The sequence below is a fragment of the Acomys russatus genome, chromosome 10 (assembly GCF_903995435.1).
Source record: "Acomys russatus chromosome 10, mAcoRus1.1, whole genome shotgun sequence".
Lineage (NCBI taxonomy): Eukaryota > Metazoa > Chordata > Mammalia > Rodentia > Muridae > Acomys > Acomys russatus.
The window spans coordinates 25,373,560-25,396,995 of NC_067146.1; the positions used below are offsets into that span (position 1 = coordinate 25,373,560).

The 23,436-nt window shown below is 38.8% G+C and overlaps 1 protein-coding gene across 1 annotated transcript in view; it reads right to left on the minus strand.

Moving 5' to 3' along the window:
- The window catches only part of Mdfic (MyoD family inhibitor domain containing), an 80,567-nt gene that overhangs the window by 18,638 nt on the left and 38,493 nt on the right, over positions 1–23,436 (minus strand). Inside the window, exon 3 of the mRNA XM_051151904.1 lies at positions 9,430–9,708. Within this exon, the coding sequence (XP_051007861.1) occupies positions 9,430–9,708 (279 nt within the window). The remainder of the gene's footprint in view (positions 1–9,429; positions 9,709–23,436) is intronic.

Consider the following 23,436-nt stretch of genomic DNA (forward strand, 5'->3'; position numbering starts at 1 on the left):
GAAAGGTTTAAATGAAGAGAGAAGGCTCACAGTGAAGGTGGACACCATTAATGGAGTGCAATCCTAAGCTGAATAAAAGGAGAAACCTGGCTAAACACTGGTATTAATCTTTTATCTTGCTGTCTGAAAATGTAATGTGCCCGCCTGCCACACATTCCTGTCACCATGACTTCTCTATTTTCAAAGCATGACCACTCTAAAATCTGATAGTATCAAAACACACATACACACACACACACACACACACACACACACACACACACACACAGGCAACAACAAGGTAATATGTTATGAGCCGCCTTACCCCTGCACTCGCCCAGCCTCATCCTTATACACCATCATAGCCCACACCCTTGAACTGTGCACCAAAATAAACCCATCCTTAACTGCCTTTGTCAGGCATTTTGTAACAGCAATGAGAAGAGTAACTGATACAACCACCCACCAATGACCTCCATGAGTCACAACCTCCCACCAATGACCTCCATGAGTCAGTCTCATTGATCCTATTTAACCTTTGGTGGCATGTGACACATAAAACACTCACTCTATTTTGAATCACCTTCTTCTTTTGGTTTCCAAGATGGCTCTCCATTCTATTTTGATAAATGCCTACCCACCTGTATTTTTTCCCAATTGTTTTTCATTTGCTGTCTTCTACATAATGAAGTAGTGGTTCAGGGCTCTATTGAGATGTCTCTGCACTTTTCTTCTTGGCAGTTCTTAACCATGAATCCATGTTAGAATTACATGGAAAGTGTCCAAAGGATGCTGGCTCCTTGGACACACTCTTTTCCAAATGAATCATAGTGAGATTCACACTTATACTTTATTCCCTGTTCCCATCATCTTAGATTATGATAACTCAGACACACTACACCCTCATGTCCCATAGAACATATTTCACACTGCAGGCTTTCTTCGGAACTCCATCTCCCCATACTACCACACATTGCAAACCACCAGTCATGTAAATTACAGGATCAATCTAAAATCCAACAACACCAAGGACCAAACTCTCCCTTATCTCTAGTATTACATGTTAGTTAGTGGCAATTCTGTTCCTCCTCTGGCCAAAACTGTGGGAACCGTCCTTAATCCTTTTATCCTTCCTGCTAAAATCATATTCTTCACCAAAGGATATTCTACAGCCAACACACATTAACATGCAACATCTCATGGCTTCCTGCAGTGCCATACGGATGCTAACCCATCGCTCACCCTCTGCACCATGGCAAGAGCGCTTACAAAGAGCATTCCTTTGGGTTTTTTTGTTTGTTTGTTTGTTTGTTTTTTTGTACAACTACTAATCTACTCTCAGCAAATAAGACATGGTGATATTTAAAAGCATTAAATCAGATCACATTAGCACAGGTTGCTCAGTACTCAATGCAGGCTTCCTGTCTCAAAAGTAAAACCTGCCACAGTGGTTCATTAAGCCCTACCATCAGCTCAGTTCTTAGAAACACTTGATTTCTAAACAAGATATCTGTATATATCTAACCTCTCTAGTTACCTCAATAATACCACCAGAGCTAAGATGATTTATTACCTTTCCTTAAATCTTAGAAAAAAAAAGGAACAACTTTTATCAGATCCTCAAATTAATCCATTAAGCCAAACATGATTAGTTACTGTGTAAGATACAATCACAAGGATTCACAATTCACAATTAAATTTCAACTTTTTCAAGTCTATGCTATGAAATTTACTTATGAAGAGTAGATCATACTAAAGCATACCCTTGCTTTAGTTGTGTAGCACTTTTCCCCAAGATTAAAACATCTACACTTAAAGGAAGATCCTAAAACTCAAGAAAGAAACAACTCAATAGAGTTAGGAAGTCTCTGAAACTGACCAGATTCACTAGGACCCTCCTTCCCAAGCATATATAAGCTATAGGGATTGCTGAGAAACACTCTTAGACAAGCTGAGCTTACTGGAAGAAGCAGAGAGAATCTGAGCTGAGCAGAAAAAGGCAGAGATCCAACAGAGCTTCCAGGAAAGGACACTCTTGAGAGAAACCTGTTGAGTTATTTGTGAATTGTGGGATATGCTCCAGGCTCCTACTTTTCGTGAGCTGTCACCCATGCTTGGATGGGTTTTGGAGATGAAGCTGCTTTTAAGGTATCCATGTTCCTATAAGGAACCCCTCACACATATTCCTATAAGTAACCCCAATGACACTTACTGGTTCACTAAGATGGACTTTGGTGGTATCTGTACTTGCCATTAATTCCCTACCCAGGGTGACTGATAATTGTTCACTTCTCCCCAATAATAGTGCTATACAATGTCTTCAAACATACATTAAAATCTACATATTGTATTCTTTTTGTCTGAATTACACAGTGGTTTCCTGACTCATCTTTCCTATATGCATGTTAATGCTGTGACTATTTGCTCACTACTTTGTGTCTTGTTTTATTGCTATCTATTATCTGTATAAAACTGTGATTAAATTCATCTCACGACCTTGTGAATGTCAGTTAGAAAAAACTATCAAGTCCCATGGACTTGACTGAGGTACTTCTGACACAAAAGTCGGAAACGTAAGACTCACAAGTGTTTTTAAAGCCTTCCATTAGAATGGGATTGGCATTTTTACCATAGCAAAGGAACAGAGACCTGAGTAGAGGGGCTGCTTTTTTGCAGGGGGGTTTTTTGTTTTGTTTTGTTTTGTTTTTAACTTTTACCCTAGTGGCTAGGTTTTCATTAATTTTAGCAAACCTCCATATCATGTCATTCCATAGATATTACTCAGAGGTCTTCAAGATTAACCAGGCACACATCACACACAGAGCAGAGCCCCTGAGGCCAGTGACTCATCCAAATGCTTTTCTGGTTGCTCAAGTCTCTTGCTTTGATAATGTTTGTATATTCATTTAGTCTAGTGTAACTGAACTAAAGATCTAAACTTTAAGGAAACTATGTGTGGGCTTGTGAAAAAGCCATGCTAATTACTTTCTTGTATCTTCAACCATTTTCTCTTTCATGGATAGTTTTCATCCAAATGTAAACACATTTAAATCTTTCCCATCTTGAAACAAAACAATATAAACCTGGCCCTGGTCTTTGGTGTGTGTGTGCGTGTGTGTGTGTGTGTATGTGTGTGTGTGTTGGTGTGTGTGCCTGTGTGTGTATTTGTGTGTGTGCGCGTGCGTGCGTGCGTGTGTGTTTTACAAGGCTTCTATTGCTGTCTTTCCTCATACCAATGATCTACAGCATTCTGGCTGCTATATGAAATGGTTCTTAGAAGATCATTAAATAATACCTAAGCTATTAAATGCAATAGGCTTGTGTCAGAGCTTAGCTTACTTACCTGCCAACAAAATGTGGTTCATGGTCCCTTCATGTTCTTAGAGCCTTTGTTTTCTGTACTCCTGACAATAGGCTATATAGCTTGTCTTATCCATTTCTTATTTCCTCCCAACCAAGTGGTCTTCCAGTTCTCTCTGACTCTGAATTCTTCCACATTGCCCTGTCAGAGTGGCAGGGCAACTCATGGTAACTCAGACTTGCTTTCCACCGACTTTGTCTCTGGAGAAAAGTCTGGCACTGCTGTGTGTTTGTCTCCTTTGGGTACCCTCCTATGCCACCAAACTGGCCAGCCTCCAGGGACCTGAGATATTCTTATCCCAGCCTTGTGACGCTCACTTGGAAATCTCTACTTAAGAATGGACTGTTCACAGGTTCAAATGTCTTCTCTGTGAGAACAAATATCAGTGAGCATGCTGGGTTCTGAATTTTTCTCTCAATCTTCATGAGTGTGTTTCCAAATGTGCTTTGGAACTTTCCACGTGAATTATCTCAGATGGACCAGCATAAGACCACCCACAAGCAGCTGCCAACTACCTTCAGCTATTCCTCTTGATTTGGTAATTTCTAGTCATTTCCCCAAGGACTAGAACTAGGGAAGCAATGGCAGTCCTTCTTAGAATGTGCACGCCACGCATTTCTGTTTCTATTCTACCTAGAATTAGCCCTTGGCCAAGACCTGTCTATCTTTCTGGAACTGAGGTGACAAATTCCAGGGCTTCTATTGTGCACTCACAACACAACTTGTGTTTGAGAACAAACCTTCCTCTATACCTATGTACTTTGCCTGTCGAGTGCAAATTCGTCTCAGAACAAAGAAAGCAAAAAGTAAAACAAACAACACACACACATACACACACACACACAAACTAAAGCATAGAGTTTTTACCACTGTACTAAAAAGTATACTAAAAAGGATGGTGTGTGAATAGGGTCATAGGTTTACTCAGCTCTTTCCATTTCACTTGGCTCTGAATAGTCTCTTCTCCCAAGCATTCCACACCCTAAAGCTTCCTGGCCAACCTATCTGTGTCTCCATTGTTTGACTTCCTCCCCACCCATCTCCTGAGTGGATGCTGACCGGTTAAATGGTTAGACCCGTTGCCTGAGACAAACTTACTACAAAACCAAAAGCCAGAAATTCCAGAGTTGGATTTCATACACAGCTGACAGCTTTTACCAACATTTCAGATAACCTGCAAAGATGCTGATTATTTCAATAAAGGATGAGTGGGTGGACTCTGAGAGTTGAGGCATGAGAATAAAGCTTTCAGTATCTCTATGTTGGTGTGCACGCACACACACATGCTTTCAAGTTTCAAATCTATGCCAAATCTTTTCTCTTTTTCCTCATCTCTAAATAAAGTTATTTAGATGTTTATTTTAGCACTACAAATACTTTTGTAAAGTTACTGATAACTGTTATAATTTTTAAACATTTATATATTTGAAGTAAATAAAAAATAATGACTTACACTACAACACACACACACACACACACACACACACACACACACACACACACACAGTACTTGTTCCACTTATTGTATAGAACGATTAGTGAAATTGGTTAAACTCCTATTTTCCAAAGCACTGGAAATATTGCACAATTCTAAACCAATCATCCTGAATACTATTCTGATGTGCACTGGAAAATACTATGCCTGAGAAAACAGGAAACAACCAAGCAAAACGTCACCCAGGCACAGAAAGTACTTTGAGGAATGTCATGACATATCTTGACCAAGTCATAGAAAGTGTGTCTCTGCATGCTCCAACTATAACACTGTGCTGATTTCATAAATCCCAATTATTATCCACCCACATTAAAATACTGGTCTGCTCCATCTACAGCTATAGACAAAATCTCTTTTCATGGGGAAAAACAAAGATTTTAATGTACTACCAAACCCAGAATAAATAACTTAACCTAAATGTTGACATTTTACTCCAGGTTTTAAAATTTGGGGATGTGTAAGACATCTAAAACTATACTGAATAAAATAATATAATAATTCAAATAAAAACGCAATGAGGTTGGCAGCAGTTTCCTATTTGAGAGAGGATGCCCAACCCTCTGGTATATTGTGCAAAACTGTCACAGTATTAATGCCCAGGAAAATGCACAATAGTGGAAGAGGAAGAGCATAGAAAAGAGCAAAGACAAGATCATGGAGCCAAAGCTCATAGAACAGTGTAAAGAAGGGCGACAGAAGACAAGGCCATAGAGATTGGGTGTTAATCCACCCACAGATGCAGATACCTCCATGGGCGCCTGGTTGCTTCTGAAATCCAGCAAGTCTCAAACCAGTTCATATCTGACTTACAATAACAGTGCATCACTAAAGCAAAAGAGCAAAAGAGAGTCGGAATAAAGACACTGCAATTATTGCAGTGCATTCCCCAAGTAAGAAGGTACCTAGACATACACAAGTACAACCAAGAGAGCTGTAAGCAATAGGAAGAAGACACCACATGAAATAATGCAGCTGACCTGAAGATGTCCTTCAGTAAGTCATATAGAAAGGGAGTACATCTTCAGAACAGACATCCCTGCTGCCAGTGGAATGACTCTTTCCTATACACTCAGTATTATCTCTCCTATGCCAGCTTATCCACAAGATCAAATGGTTTACGTAATATGAACACAATATTAGTTCCTTCTTTTACCCTTGTATGGCTAGTTTTAACTGTTAGCTTGACATGGTATAGAATCACTGGAGAAAAGTCTTAATGAGGACATGCTTACATTAGATGGGCCGGTAGGTATTTTTGTGGGGGCAAGCTTTGATTACATTAGTACACATGAGAGAGCCAAGTCCATGTGCTTTGGATTCTAAACTGTATTGTGGTTGAGAAATAAAGCTGAGCCACAAGCAAGCATACATTCACTTCTCTTTGGCCTTGACTAGTGATGTGATGTGACTCTTAAAGTTCCAGCTGGCTTGACTTCCTTGCTATGATGGACTCTAATCTGAAACTGGGAGCTAAAATAAAGCCTTCCCCCCCCCACATACCCCAAGTTTCTTTTTGTCAGGGTATTGGATAATGTCAACAGAAGAAGAAACTAGGACATGCTTACTTTCTAACCTCTAACTCAATTCTACCCTATCTTCCAGTCCCCACTGAATACCTTTCCCAGAAAATATTCCTTCCCAACACCAACCCCCATACACTTTCGTAATGACGATCACAAAGTGGCTGAAGCCCACTGAGGGCTTATACCACTCCTACGGCATAGGACATATAACATGCCCATTCTCCAGTAAGATACTCCAAACCAACATGCTACTACCTCACCCTCAGATGCATAATGGTCAAGGGTAGAGCTGATAAGCAAATCTGGGCAGATGGGTTCCATAATATATGTTCTACACATCAAACTACACCACCTCTATATAGTTTAAAATGAGATGTCCCCAGCTACTGCTGTAGATCCAATGCTTTTCACTGTTTTTCAAAGCACTGATGTTCAATGTGATGCTGAAATTCAATGATAACCTCTCACAGACACTGACTCTAGAGAGTCAAGTGTGGAGTACAAACAAGTTATCAAACATCCCTGAAAAGAAAAGGAAAGTCTTTTAAACAATATTTTTGTTGAGATCTAATTTTTACAAAATAAATAGCTATAACTGGCATACCTAAAACATGTTAGCATTTACCATCCATATGGTAAGAAAAGTGTCTGCAAGACTAATGAAAACCCTTGGCAATTTGAATATTAGAGGATACTAAATTACACTATAATTATTTCAAAGGTCAAGAATCTTACACACTTAGTCTTAAAACTCTCCACCTGGGTGATGCAATCAGAAAATTTAAGAATGTATGAAAATATTTAATTATACAAAACAGGAAGAAACCTATTAATTTAATAACCTTTAAGTAAATGTGCTCTCTTCCCACGTAAGTATATTTTCCCTCTGCTGCAAAAATGAACATTTTAGAAGAATATATGAGCTATGTTAGTTTCAAGGAAGAGTGAGACAGCATGGCTTAAAAGGAATCAACACACCATGTATGAATACTTGGGAAACTGTAAGGCTACAGGACTGGACTTCAGCACAGTTGATTGTGTAGAGTGCTGAGACAAAGCTGACTGTACACAGGAGGCATCCATCAGATTCTCTCAACTGTGCTGTCTCATCTAGGTAGAGAGTGCCTGCTATGTACCTGAAATGTCCTCTACATGAAAAGTGTCTACCTGAAACATTAATCTAGATTGGAAAAAAATCTCAAAGTATGCAACTGCTTAAGTTCTAGAACCTAAAAGAAAGTAAGGACACAGACAGGGACTCTCCAATGTGTTCTGACACTTTCCTTTATGTTTCTTACTCCTCATGCCCTCAACATGATCTTAAATCTTATTTTATGAGAATTGTAGACTATAGAGGACTCCCCATATTCAGGTATATGTGGTCAGTACTAAAAAGTGATTGGAGGGTAGAGACGAAGAAGAGATATAAAATAAAGAAACAAAAGGTGGGAGAGAGAATTTGTTTCATTCATACAGATTGTCTTTTTTCCACCATGATGCGTCCAAAGCTGCATTCTTGTATTCCAAATAAATTCCAACACAATTAGAAGCAGAAATTACTGAAAAACTCCATACACTATTTACAGCTAGGCTGATAAGCCAGTGTTATCACATTTTAATATTAAAATAAGCAAATATCAACTGGAAAACAAGGGCTAAGAATATATAAGCAAATTCCTTTGAATAAAACAAGTAGATTTCAATTGAGTTCAATTATTTCACCCAATCACCTCCAAGTGAAGATCCTCTAAAGGAAATTGCATTGCATTCCCAACTCCTTGGAGAGCCAGTTTAGTTAACAGCCTACCTATACTTCAGAGATGACCATGCAGCTTACATGTCAAACTCATTTTCAAATGTCAATCATGTCCTTTTCAATCTAATTAGTTTGGAAAGTAGTGTCACTGACCTGGAGCTATGCAGTCCATTTATTATCATATCACTTGATCAACCTAACAGTTTGCCTCAGTTGAATTTAAGACACCTGTAGCCAGAACATAGTATCCTTTCTCCTGCTCATTACTGGTAACTCTCAATACAATTCCCTATTTACAGCTCCATCTATCACTGTGAGTATGCATGCTAACTCTACAAAGGCATTCCACAGACTCTTCTTTAAGATTTTAGGCCAATTAAAATAGAAAGATAAAGAAGATATACACAGATAGTGAAATATATATATGCATATATACATAATTTTATTAGTACCAAATATATATATGGCAGATTTTCAATAAGGAATTACACGTAGGGAAAGGAGAAAGAACAGAACGCTATGCACAGGCTGGGAGTAATTTACAGCTTTAACTATACAGATTGGATTTTTCTTTCCTCTTATATGACACAACAAACCATACAAAGAAAGTCTGCAAGTTGCCGTTATATTAGGTTCGTTTTATAATAAACAAAAATTGCCGTGGGTTCATAGTATTTAGCCTGGCTTTAACTTGGCTATGGCAGCTGGCGTAGCAAGGAAGAATGGCTCTCCTAAGATGACAGAGCATTGACAGGAGAATCTGAGAGAGGAGCAAAGGGCGGGGCTAGAGTGGGTGTGTGCTGCGTGCTGGCAGCTAGGGAGCTAGGAGATGGCTCACAGAGCAGACACCCATCACCTGTTCCATTCTTCAACAAGACCAGAGAAATTATATGATCTTTTTCCTATTTCAGCTTTGCATAGTATGAATGAATCTGTGAGTAGGGTAAATCTTATCTCTACAGCACAGAGTACACCTTGCACCAAGGGGGGAAAGAACACAAGCACTCTGATATGCCCCCACATGGAATATTCATATTCTTAACTGTGACATTTAAAAAAGAAAGTCTACCTGCTATATTTACAATAATGACTAGTCACTCTAGGACGGTAATCTAAAAGCAGAATGTTGGCTGCCAGATCTTCCTTTTTTTCTATCCTGGATTTTTATTGGAGGAAGTTAAGTGGATTTTACCAAAATTTATGTTTGCCTGATGGAAAGACGAGACTGTTACTTGTGTTTTGTGGAACAATTTACTACTTCTGAATAATTTTCCATGAGGTTCTAAAAAAAGATGCACATCTATCTCACACTTACCTTCAGGCGAGGAAGCTGACTTTTGGGAAAAGACAGCATTTACTTTACTCTTCTTACTGATGTCATTGTTTACAGACAAGCTGGACTGAATTTTTCGATGCATTTTCTGAGAAACAGGAGCTGACATTTTGTGATTATCTGTGCACACATGTTTGGCTCCGTTAGGAATTCCATCCCCATTGCTCAGACTTGCATGGCCGCCGTTCTTCATCCGGCGTGTTTCCTCCTTGCCGAGTTCCTGTGCTGAGGTCTGCAGTTGAGGCAGGCGCTCTGGTTGGGCTGAATTTAAAAAAACAAAACAAAACAAAACAAAACAAAAACATCCGGTTAAGGAAGAGAAACTATTATTTTACAATAATGAGATTAAAAATAGAAACATGAGGACTAACCCATAATAATAAAACCGAAGAGACAGGGGCCTTATAGAGGAGGAAAAGGAAGAAGGAAATAGGTGAAAATGGTAGAAGAGGAATGTCCCAGAAGTAAGGGAGGAAGGGAAGGAGGGAGGGAGGGAGGGAGAGAAGGGGGAAGGAAGAAGGAAGGAAAGGACAGAAGGAAGGAAGGTAGGTCTAGGAAGTGAAAGTGAGATCAACAAAAATCATTTCATACAAAGATACAAAAATTGGAGGCATAAACTGATTTTTTTTTTTTTTGTAATTTAAAATAATGTTTAGGTTAAAAATCTGTTACAAAAAATTCAGCACTGGTTCAGTGAAAGCTGTGCTTTTTTGTTGTTCTCTCTCCTGAGTGCTATACTTTCAACAGCATGATCCCGATACTAGACACATCGGTCACACTTTGAAATGCAAAGAGCAACGAATTCAGACCTCCCCAAGATGGAGAATAGTCAAACATACGGTCTTCTTCAAAGCAATTCTTAATCTGGAAGGAAGCCTTTTCTGTGTTTATTCTTCTAATCTCATTTTAAAGAAAACCTGGTTCAATCTGATCTAGGGCAGGTTCCCACAGCAAAAGTGGGCACTGCAGAACCCCTCGTCTGGATGATGCACAGGCGCCAGCTCCACTCCTCTTATTTAACGATACACCCGCAGTCCCAACAAAAGAAATGTTAGGAAACACGGCAGAGCTCTGGAAAGGAGAAAACACACTTGTGCATACTTATGAATGAATGATTAGCCTAAGTTACTAAAGGCTAAGAATTAAGAAACCTGTATTTAGGTTAAACTGTACAAAATAAATAGTACTCTACTATGACAATGTCAGTAGTAATAAATTACTTTTTCATCATAAGGTGAAAAACAAAATTCAAAATCCACCCATTAAAAACACTAGGAGAGATCCAGAGCTACAATAGGAAGAATGGAGAGACAGTTACAGGTATCAAAAATATGACAAAACAATTAAAAAGCATAATAGTCCAAAGAGTGGGCCGAAGAATGTTAACTCTATTATATTAATTTAGTAATATTTTCTCTTTTAGTAGATAAAGTTCCCACTAATATTTCTTTGGGATTTATTTTGAATGGTACATGAGAGGCTTACCCCAGAGTTAAGGAAGACAAATAAAAACTATCAAAAAAATTTTAGGGAAAAAAAATGAGGATTGGTGGGACTTTAATTAGATAGGAAATTATACTACTCAATTCCAGAAGCTATAGCACAGAGCCATTTGGCAGAGGCAGAAACCAATGGAACCTCAGAATTCCAGATGTGTAGGTGCATGCACGTATATGCTCATGTCTATGCCATAAAAAATAAACTCCAAACCACCACAAGTCTATGTATGAAAAGAAACCCTTAACATGCACAGTGGTAGCATGCCTGAGGTCAGCCTGGTCTACACAGCGAGACCCAGGACAACCAAAGCCACACAGAGAAGTCTCAAAAAGAGGAAGAGGAGGAGGAGAAGGAGGAGGAGGAGGAGGTGGTGGTGGTGGTGGTAGAGGAGGAGGAAGAAGAGGAGAAGAAGAAGAGGAGGAGGAAGAGGAACCTTTTAGACTTAAAGTGGAAAGAGAGACTTTTTTAATGGCATGATAGTAAAAGGTGGTAATGAATTTAGTATTTGGACCATGCAACACTGAATTATAGGGCAAATCATGACACTCTCTCTTGATCAGCCTTTCTAAATAACTTCATGTGACCACAGGACCAATATCTATAATTCAGCCTTAAATCGGAGATCTGTTTTTTAGGAATGGACAATCATTTGATTTAGAAAATCATATGCTCTTGCTTCTTGCATCAAGCAGAATGACATCCTAATGACTGCCATGGAACCCACAGCTAGTTATGCATATGCATTTCAAAGGATGCCAAAAGAAAAAGGAAAGAAAGACGGTTTACACTAATTTACTGTTCTTTACCCAGCACTTTCTAGTAATCTCTCCAAGTAAATGGAATGTCTGAGCTACTTCCTCTCTTAAACAAACTCTCTGAGAGCTGAGTTAAGTTGAAATGTCATAGACCAGTGCTGCACCACTTCTCAAATCAGTCGAAAAGGTCTTCTCATACTAAGTCCAAGATAACCTGAGAATTACTATATAATAGTTAAACAGTCTCATTAAATAAAAAAAATAAAAAATGCATTGGTAAAGGATGACTGTGTCCTGCCTCTAAATTCTAAACAGTAAAAGATTTCAGTTTTTTCCCCACTAACACAACTGACTTTGCAAAATTATAGCTACTGTTGGAATGATGGTTTAACACACCCTTGACTATCTATTTACATTTCAGTCTTCACACTGTATTTCTGGGGGCAGTTAAATGGTAGTACTTGTATTTTTTGTTTCACTGTCACCTAATTTTTTTTTCCTTTGGTTTTGAATTACAATTAAGTAATCAATTATTACCTCTTCACTTCCAGTTTAAAAAAAAAAACATTTTCTCTAGTTGAATGATTTTGCCATATGTGTGCAGTACAGCAAATCAAAACTGGATAAGCTTTATCTCCCTAGACAAGAAATGAAACTTCATTGGCCATTTTTCACGGGTATGATTTTAATCTTATGGTCAAGATGCAATTTAAAACTAAATAGGAAAGTTGATTTTATTTTCAAGTGAAGAATGAAACTCCCTTCTTGATTATACATCCCAACTATTTGGTTTAAAATAGATTTCTTCTTATTGTGTACAAATCATGTGTAGTTCTAAAAAAGCATGCTAATATGTGGATGACACAATGCTTCTTAAAACACAGGCAATGTCTGGGGACCCTCTCTCTAGCTTTAATGATGCACCATTCTCATTCAGCTGTCTTCCTTTTTTTCAAATCTTTACATATGTGACAGCTCTCAAAAGTAGACCATAGACCATCTGGCATTTTCCGAGGTGTAACTTGTGCAAGTTCAGCTCTATTGGGAGCGCACTGCTATCTTCTGCCTGTGTTATAAAGGGACAATAGAGTGTAGAACTTAGGGGCTGTTTTGAATTATTCATTTTTTTTGCCTGTATATTCAAGAAATTTTTTACAAACTCTGCATTTTGTACTACATAATCACAAGCGTTAAAGGTACAAAGAAACTTTTTGACACCTCTTTTCGGCAGGAGGCTGGCATTTTGTTTGATATGTGAACGTTCAGCATCTGTTATATCAGTCCAAACAGGATGGGTGCTGCTACAAAAGGCCCCATTTTAAATTTGCTCTCTATGAGCAAAAACGTATTCGTGATGTTCAGAAACGAATGCAATACATGTCAAAATTTCAAATACCAGCCATTAGAACATTCAGCATCTTCCAACCCGGATAGCACTGATCACCTGATCACCATATGTATAGAAACTTTTTTTTTTAAAACCACAGCTCATACAAGGCAGCATAATTGTAATTTTAATATCCATGATGAATAGTTACAAATGTCTTAAGAAATACTGTTCTTTCTAGGTTCAAATGTTTTCAATCAGGGAGGAAACCAATAGAATTAGGTCTGGCAGTTTCAATGGGAACAATAAACATGGGGACAAATGAGCCAATAGCATGAGCTACTTTTGATAATTAAAAAAAAGAAAAAAAAACAGGTGATACTGTAGCTAGTAAGAAGTGTATTTGAAACTGCAGCTGCTGGAGCAGCAACAGAAAGCCATGTTTTCCTCCAGCATATGATCTATTAGCACGAGCAAACCATCTTCATTGCTGGTCTCCACAGAAGTCATATGTAATAAAGTTACATGCACTTAGTTAATTTAAATGGTGGATGTACACATAAAAAGAGTTCTCATGCACTTAATTTGAATGATTGACATCCACATAAAAATCACACTAAATCCTAAGTTACTTTTCTTACAGATAGCTGTATGGTTCCTAGTGCGTATACAGTACCACATGGTCACTGTAGGATGGACAGACAGACAGACACAGACACAGACACAGACACACACACACATACACACACACACACACAGTAATGGTAGAGATTTTATATATGCAATACTATATATGAAAATATGTACAGTTTAGCATATTATTATTAATTTAGACTATAATGAAGCATATTTAATGCCTGGAGGAGGAGGCTGAGAGCTTCCAGCAAACCCACTTCTATGTTGTTCAAGGCAGGTATCTACTCCCATGTTCCACCCGTCCCTTGATGGGACATTCAGCCTTTCAGCCATGTTCTCAGAAATAGACTTGTTTCTATACCCTCTTTCCAGGCCTGGCCCTGAGGGTTTGGGTGTGACCTCTCCTTACTGTGGCTGGTGGCCACCCAGCTTTGCCACAGCTGAGACTATATATCAGGGATGCAGAAAAACCCAAACACGAGGGATCTGCATGTTAGCAGGGAGAAGACTGCCTGCCCAGTCCCATGCCTCGGTTTGCTTCTTACCTTAACCTCCCTTTTATAGTTTCCCCACATTTTAAAATTCTTCTCTTTGCCTCCAGTCTTTATATTCTCTGATAATGATACTGATTCTTTGTTTTCCTATCAACCATTAAAAACCTCTATCAAATAAATACGCAAACATAATATCGCCCTTTCTAGAAAAAATGCAATAAAAATAAATTCAAAAAAGAAATTTTAAGGAACACAAAGCATTTTTCAGCTAAGATTTATAGATATTGCTAAAAAGTCCACAAGCCATAAATCAGTGAAGAACAAAATTCCACTGTTTTTTCTCGCTAGGTGTAGTTTCATATCTACTGCTTGAATTTATACTCAAATGAATGACAAGTTTAGCCTTACATCTTATAATGCCTTATAGTTTCTAGTTAACATATCTGGGTAAAGAGTATATTATTCAGGGAATTTAAAAGTTTAAATTCCCAGGATTGATTATAGAGTATTATCTATATGCTATATGCATGTGTTCAAAATATTATTCTTCCTGGATAATCTCATGACATTATGGCATTTGCTGTGGTCTCTCTTCGTTTCCTGACTCAGCAGATACTTCTATAACTTTTTATCATTGAGTCAACTAATAAAAGAGACTTCCATCTGTAACTATTAATAATTATATTGTGAATACATCTCAAAATAAATACATATGCACTTATACATAATTTACAGAGAAGAAATTACTAACACCTGCTTTATAGTATACAAACAATAATTCAATAAAACAATTTTCATAAAGATACGATATTTCTAAAAGCCATTTTAGATACTGAAACTTGTATCAGATGGCAGATAATTTTAAGAGGACCAACAAATTAATCTCTTAAAGGAATCATCCATGAGTTTGCTAATAAACAATAATGGACATATTTGGGATCAATATATGTGTGATTATCTTAGGATATAAAACACATTTCTTTAATGCTTTAAGGAGAATCAATTGATGCGCCATTTGAAGTGTGAGAAGTTGGAGTACACCACTGTGCTTGGCCATATGATTACATCTTTTTATTCACTGCAAAAAGTTGGCTCAAATAAATATACATATCTACTCAGTCATAAAACAACAAGAAAAAAGAAGAAGAAGAAGAAGAAGAAGAAGAAGTGTGAGAGGCCCTGCATCTACATTCTGCCTCACCGATCAGAAGCTTGGCTGAGAACTCTCGAAACAACAAGGCAATGGCTGCAGGAAGGCTACTACTTAATATTATGACCACCATTTTATAAGTGAAGCATTTCTTCACTTTTGTTGATGTTTATCCAGAAAGGATTTAGGAAATTGGTTTTTAAGTTATTATCTGAAGGTTTTTTTTTTTTAACATGGTCATTTTAAAGGCATTTTGTCGTCTATATAAGAGCATAGCATATATTTAAATATAATCTTAAATGAACACTTTGGAACCACAACCCTTAACCAAGTTTAGCATCCACAGACATCCAGTGCATGCTACAGTGAGGTCAGGGCAAATAATAATGGTAACTAGGGGTAATCATAAGGCACGAGCCCAAAGTTTCAAGTAAACTAAAGCCTCAGAATCCACCTAGAGTCATTCCACACTAATGAAAACATCCATGGACCAGAATCATATAAGATCTCCTTTAGGAAGCCTAGAGCACTCTTGGGCAGCATCCAAACAGAAACACTGTGAATTGGACAGATGTAGAGCTGATCTGTCATGTAAGGCCTGGACCCAAGCTCTGCCTTTGGGTCATGTAGCCTTCCTGGTGTTGTACATAGGGAGTGAACACAAATCAAAACACTTTAAACTAAGATTTCTAGTCCAGAATCAGAAATTGCATGAGGAGTCACTTGTTGACAGACGAAGCTAGCCAACTAGCGATAAGACTGGGAGAAAGAACATCACTCACACGCACCAAAACTAAGCAGGCAGTAACAAACATTAACAAAGTGTAAGTTGCAAAAGTGCCCATCAGTTCTTGACATGCAAAGCTTGGGCTGAATAAGGGTGGCGTTCTGTGTGAAACTTCTCCTAGACAGAGCAGTTGTAAGGGACATAACAGATACTGATGTCCTGGACTCCGAATCTTCTAGAGTTAAAACACCAAAATGATTGTAGGATGTGGATGCCTACTAGAAAAAGCAGGCAGCTTTATTAAAAAGCTGATTCTCCTATAAGAATTGTTATCAACATGCAAATAAACTGGCCAACTTTAGAAAGCTACAACAGTGTACCCCTCTATAAAGACAAATTTCAAAAAGCCACTGAAACTAGAGGTCGAGTAAGGCTCAATTAGTGTTGGTGTTCAGCTTCCAAGCACCCCTGAGCCATCCTGAATACAGGGTAGCAAGGAACAGCCTAGGTAGCAAGTGATCTAGATGCACTGAAGTTCGGACAAGCATGTGCGTCAGCTAAATTGCAGCAGGCAGATTTTTTGTTACGTTCTCAATTTAGTGCTATAATTTCACATGCCACGAAAAAAACCTAGGAGCTACTAAGGAGGAGCAAGTGCAATAACAGAAGCCTGGAATGTCAAGCCATGGGACACAGCTCTCCGTGCCCTGCACAGGAGTGCTATTGACGTGAAGAAAGCCTGAAGTGCAGGAGCAAGTACCAACCGAAGTAAAGGCCACTACCACCGGAGGTAAGGCTGGTGGTCGGAGGCTGGTAAATGGTGACTAAAGAGATCAGAGAAGGCCAGATCACAAATATAAAGGTGGCGAGGTACCATAAAGACAAGGTTCTCCATGAGGAAAAGGAGGGAGGGAGAGATGAAGGAAGGGAGGAGGGAGGGAGGGAGGAATGCTATAAAAAAAAAAAAAAAAATCACTTGGGACTCTCCCATCCTGAGGTAATCCCTAAATCTAAATATTTGTCAGCAACCAGAGAAGAACTGCTAAGTCCTCCTCCAAGGGATTCCTCTCTGAAATGGCTGTGGTGGCTCCCAACCAAGGACATCTTAGCAGAGTCTTCCAGTAAACAAACTCCATGCACACAGAACCCAGGGCGAAGTCAGGGAAGGGACTCCACAGGGCTAGGCTACACACAGGCTCTGCTCATACTGCCCTCACTACCATGCATTCCATAGACCCACCCTGCTCCGTATCGGTCTTTCAAGGGCCTGTCCTGAATCACCTTCACTGCCTCAATGCACATATGGGATGAACACAAGGTATCCCAAGCAGATCTAGGTTGGCCTTGCAAATAATTTCAGAGGAGGGACACACAGCACCAAAAGGTCAAAAGAAGAAGATGCACTAGGTCTAGATGTACCATCTACGTGACGAGTTTCTCCTAAGGAAAGGTGAAGTACACAGGTGTCTGGGAGCGTGACAGGAAACTGGATCGCACCAAGTAAAAACACTGTGAAATTATGTGTACAGTACACAAAAGATCTGCTGTAGACCCGAGGATAGATGTACGCTGGTGAGCCAAGGTCACCAGAGCTTGTCCATTCAACTTCACTCTATTTTCCTGGCAACAAAATAGATATTATTAATGAGAATGGAACCTAGGATTACTGACAGTAATTTCCGTAGCAAAGACATGTTTTTAGTTACGTGCATTTGTATACAGGACTTGACAATTCTGGGTCTTCATTGACTCACATTGACAGCAGAGTACTCCTTAAGGACAAGATCCCGTATTCCTAGAATTCCATCAACCTTATCAGGCGCATACATGCTGACAAAGAGCCTTGTATGACGTTCAGCACCCAGTGGACACCCACTGAAAATTAACTGATGATGATGAATTATACTAGCTTTTAAGCTGTCACTTGATCCCAGAATATAATAACCTTCCTGAATAAATCAAGCAACAGTTTGGTATTCAGTACCATTATAAACTTCATCCTTCACCTTCCTGAGCCTAGGGAATTGCTGTAAAAGCATAATATGAGGATAGTAGAACTGTAGCAAGAATTCAAGAAACTCTCTCTCTTATAACAAGGGAATTCAAGATTCAGTTACAGATACCGCAGGATGTGTGGAGAAATGCACCAAAAGTGCTCACAAAGTAACCTTTCTGAAAAGCAGCATGAAAAGAAAAGCTGCCGCCAAATTATATATCTCAACGACCCTTCCCATAATAAGAGCAAACTCGACTTAGTGTGCAAGTAAAGTAAGCGCAAGGCAGTGGATGTACAAATGAAGTCACAGGAAAAGACAAGGCGTCAGGTCACAGAACCTAAAACGCTAACTAAGCAATTTAATGTTCGAGAAGGAAAAGGTATTCCTGATGGTTTATATAAAACAAGCCAAAAGGGAAACAAATCTCAAAAGAAAGTCCTTCGGCTTTAACGGAGCAAATCATCCCCAAGTTCACTGGTCTGAGAGCAGAGGCGGTGGCACACGCCTGTAATCCCAGCAGTCAAGAGGCAGAGGCGGGCGGATGTCTGTGAGTTCGAGGCCAGCCTGGTCTACAAAGCGAGTCCAGGCCAACCAAGGCTACACAGAGAAACCCTGTCTCGAAAAACTAAACAAAAACAAAAACTTGGTCTGACACTAGGAAATCCCTGGGCTTTAGAATCAGTAGTAGCTCTTGTTCCAAATTAATGCTTCTGCTGAAAAAAAGCAAAAATTCAAGACTGACAGTAGAGCTCTAAGAATTGACACACAGTCCTAATAATCATATCCAACTCCTACAGAGGGTCCTGGCAACATTCCTCTATAAAGCAACAATACATAACATGCTATCCTACGAAAGTGCCAACGATATTCAAAGAAATGATACAAAGAAGTTTTTCCACACTGCACGAGTAGATTCTCAAATGCACATTTTAAATATGTATATGTATACAGAGACTATGGTTGATACATAAGGAAACAAAATACTGCTTTCTCATTTTTATCTGCAAGGTTAAAATCTTAACTCTTCTATCACACCGTAGCTCTAACTTTTTGAATCTTGATTTAGATTACTGTAGCCATCAAACTGCGGTATGACTTGACAGAATAAAATATTACTTAAAACAAAAGCATCAACAAGTGGCTACATATAAAGGGACAAAGCCATTAACCACACTTGAAGAGTCACAGATCGAGACCATTTACATAAATGCTTCTTCTCCTAATTTCTCCATTAAAATACACTAAATCTATCAAGGTCACTTTAGCTGCAAAATGGATGAAATAAGTCATTATAAAATATTTGTTATGTACTATTCTAGGGGCAAGGGATTTTCAGGGGACAAATTTACAAAGAGCTCAGCCACCATGGAGCATATGGATATTTATGAACCCAAGTGACAATAAATTCAGAGGGTATCCCTACTAGTGTGAATTTCACATCTCAGTGTCATTAAAGGCAAGGATTCAAAAGTAGGAAAATAGTTATCAAAATGACTTCACAGTTTTCCCTTGTGCCAGACCTCAGACTGAAAAATGGGTGGTAACCTCTAATTGCAATTATTTCAATGGTCACTTTATCTACATTTCTGCTGTTCTGTGCTCAAGGACACACTAGCTTCACTTGTACAGTAAGTTGGCTTTGCTTTTGTTCTAGGAAAGAAGAAAAAAAACCACTTTCAGATATACAGTTTGGCACATTCTCCTGTTAGATGGCACCCCGCATGGACGCCTGTTATTTTGTTTGCATATAATATATTTAAATCACAGTGTTCTTTTTTTAATATACTTTATTAATTTCTTCATATTACATCTCAATTGTTATCCCATCCCTTGTATCCTCCCATTCCTCCCTTCCTCCCATTTTCCCCTTACTCCCCTCCCCTATGACTTGTGAATGAAGGGGTCTCTTCCCCTGGTATATGCTCTTAAAAAGAAAAAAATAACGACAAAATTGAGACACAGTGTCAGAAAAACAAGACCAAAATAGGAGAAAAACAAAAAAGGAAAATACAACAGATGGGGGGAGATGAAAGAGGATAGAGAGAAACAGAGAGTGGCGAAAGCAGGAGGGGGGGGGAAGGGATAGGCAAATGAGAGCTGAAAGGTCTCAATCACACAGACAGGCTTTTATGAAGAGCTAAAGCACTTGTCCCCTCAAGCTATGTCTTGTCCACAACCCTGTGTCACCTGCCGCCTGTGTTTAGCATTTCGTCCTTCTGCCTTGGCCCCAACAGTTTAAGCCATTGTCATTTCTTACCTAAGTCATCAGCTCTAGCCCACTTTCAAAGCAACAAAAGCAGAACCAACCCAGAATTGGTTTGCTTACTGTCCTGATGAAAAATTCCATGTTTAGTTTTTTCATCTTTAGGATGAAATCAATATTTTACTAAAGCATTTCAAATAATGCCTTAATCTTCTACCCCTCCATTTTCCTGGACCACAGCTATGTCAAATCCATCCTGTTTCTCAAACGCATCCGTCTTTCCAAGCCACTGCACGATTCTTTTCTATCCACTCACTGCCTTGGGATATTCTCCACTGTCTCTTGCTTCAAATCTACATCATAATTTCATCTACTCTCTATATTTGTTATATGCGTGACACCCCCCGCCCAAGATATCTGAGGCTCCTTCCTCTGGAAATTACGAAAAAAAATTTTTAACGTCTGCCATCACCACCAATTGGTATGTTCCTCCATAGCATCTTGTCATATGTGCACTTATGCAGTCACATAGCAAGCATCTGTTTATCACGACATGCATGTGTCATGTGCCTACAAAGCTATGCACAGTATCTGCTCCAGCACTTAGAACACCAGACACTAGAAAAATGGTACAAATGGAAATATGGAAGCAAAGGCATTCTTCTGCAGCTCCCAATTTCTATCCTTTAAGCATAGCCCTAATAAGTATCTAGAGTTCTCGCAGAAAATCTGAGCAGAATTGCCGTTTCCTACACTCCCTAACAGAGTCTAGCTTCTTTCTTTCCCCTGGTGATGTTGAGAAGGTGTGGCAAGTATCTGAATCCTCTAAATCCCCATTTCTCATTCAAATAAATTAGGAAAAATGTCAAATTTATATATTATCATGAACTTCATATTAATTTCACTTTAGAATAATGTTAACCATGTATTCCAATGGTGGACAAGAAATCGTAAATAGAGATAACAAAAAATTGCAACAACAAAATATTTCAGTGCTAGTGGTGAACAGCTGATGGAAGCAGCTGTTGTGCAGAGAACCGGGTTTTTGGAGGGTTGTTTTCTTGTTTAGTTTTGTTTTTGAGGCAGTGTATTCTTCCATCAGGTGTTATTGAATATATTGTATGTATCAGACACAATGCAAAAGCTAGTGAAACAGAGGTGAGGAACAAACAAACAAAAATAGTGCAAAATTGAAGACTCCATTAACTGTTACAAAGCAAAAAATACTACTTGAGACAGCATTTTCCCAATACCAAGAAAAAAATATTTCCACTTCAGACAGCTACAAAGGGCATCGCAACAACACCTGAAAGGAAAGGGGCCCCATAAAGAGGAGGAGTAGAAATCTGGGCCAACTAAGCCCTGGGCAAAGCCTTGGGTCAGAATGAACCTCATAGGCTGTGCTAACCTGAGAGGAAGCCATGCTCCCTGGGGAATTCACACACTGCCCTTTGGACAATCCATTTATCACCTAATTAAAACTATAAACAGTAATGAAAATGCTGGGAAAACACAGTGTGCGTTTCCATAACTATTCCCGGCAATATTTTCCTGCATATTGTGCTTCTTTACCATAAGTCCATTACAACAATAAATTATTCACTTACAAGACCACTCTCAATTTCCATTGACCAGAAGCCAGCATAAATACTTTGATTTGACTCAAGACACTCCCCCCCCCAAAAAAAGGCTCATAGGAAGCTTCCAAACACGGATATCAATTATATACAAATGGAACATGAAACCACAACTTTGAATATTAGGAAACAATTACAAAAATTTTACACTTTAATGCCCATCCAAGAAATGGACTAACCAATCTATGCTGCAATTTGGGAGAAATTGACCTCAAGCTCCATTAGAAGAGCCTGCACAGGATGATGCTCTTTCTATAGCGGAAAAAACGGTTAAGAGAACTGCATTGCTGTTTTGTTTTGTTTGCAATCAGATTTTAGACTATTACTCTGGTTTGTTCTTACTTCATTTGTTCCTAAGCCAGGTTCCTTTATCAGTTAGGGTGAGTAAGCTTCTGGCAATAGGTCCCAAACTTTGTCCAGCTCCACAGAGCTGAACAACATATTTACCTCACGTTATTCCTTCTCTGGGAACTATCTCATCTCTTTCAGTGTGCACTGTGGTCCAGAAGGACAAATATAACACAGGACCATAGATAGTTAGACTACAGAGCATCACTACTTTCTCAGAAAGTCAACCTCTCAGAAGACAGACATTTTGACTATGAACTGAGTAAGTTTGTCTACATGGGGATTTATCAGCCTCTATTAATTGTTTCCTATGAATATAGCTTTTCAAATCTCTCGTTGTGGATTACAAATTGCAACTGGCTAGTACATGTTCTTGTCCACAAACAAAGCTCATTATTGAGAATTGCAGGCAGCAGCCATTTTGGACATCCTTGGGCAATTCCTACCTATTTCATTTAACCCCACTCTGTCAACTGAGAAACACAGATTAAATACACTAATTTCTATGGCATCTCATTGATCCATAAGACTCCAAAAACATAGGCTTCAAGTTAATTATCAAGAGGTAGGTACATAATATATACATGTTTTAATATCCCAAAACCTAGTAAAATAATAAACAGTGTAAAGACTGATTTCTCTAGGGTCTTGTAATTTTGAAAACTATGTCATGCAAATATTGATCTTGTTGGAGAGTTGGCTCAGCAGTGAAAACACTTGTTGCTTTTGCAAAGAACCAGGGTTCGATTCCCAGAACACATACGGCAGCTCCCACACATCTGTAACTCTAGTCAGTAGGAGATCCAATACCCTCTTCTGTCCTCCTGGAATACCAGGCATGGATGTGGTGCCATTACGTAAATGTAAGAAAACACACATACACCTAAAATAATAAAATAAATGAACCTAAAAATCAATGCTATCTACCAATGACATGATCTAGCTTTTCCCAGAGAAGGAAGTACAAAGGGGTGCAAAGTCTAACATCTTATCTAGAAAAAAAGAGTTTGGAGCAAAATCAGCCTGCATGAGTGATGAAGGCAACTGAGTACTCTTGTAAATACTTACACCAACAGATATTAACTGAGCCAAGTTCCTTGTTCCTGAGGCTGTTACAGTGGCAGTAGCAAGGGAAGACTATATCCTTGCCCTTTCTTGTTGAGGTTGCTCTTCCATTTGGAAATCCACTGAACAAAAGGGAACATGAAAAGAAAC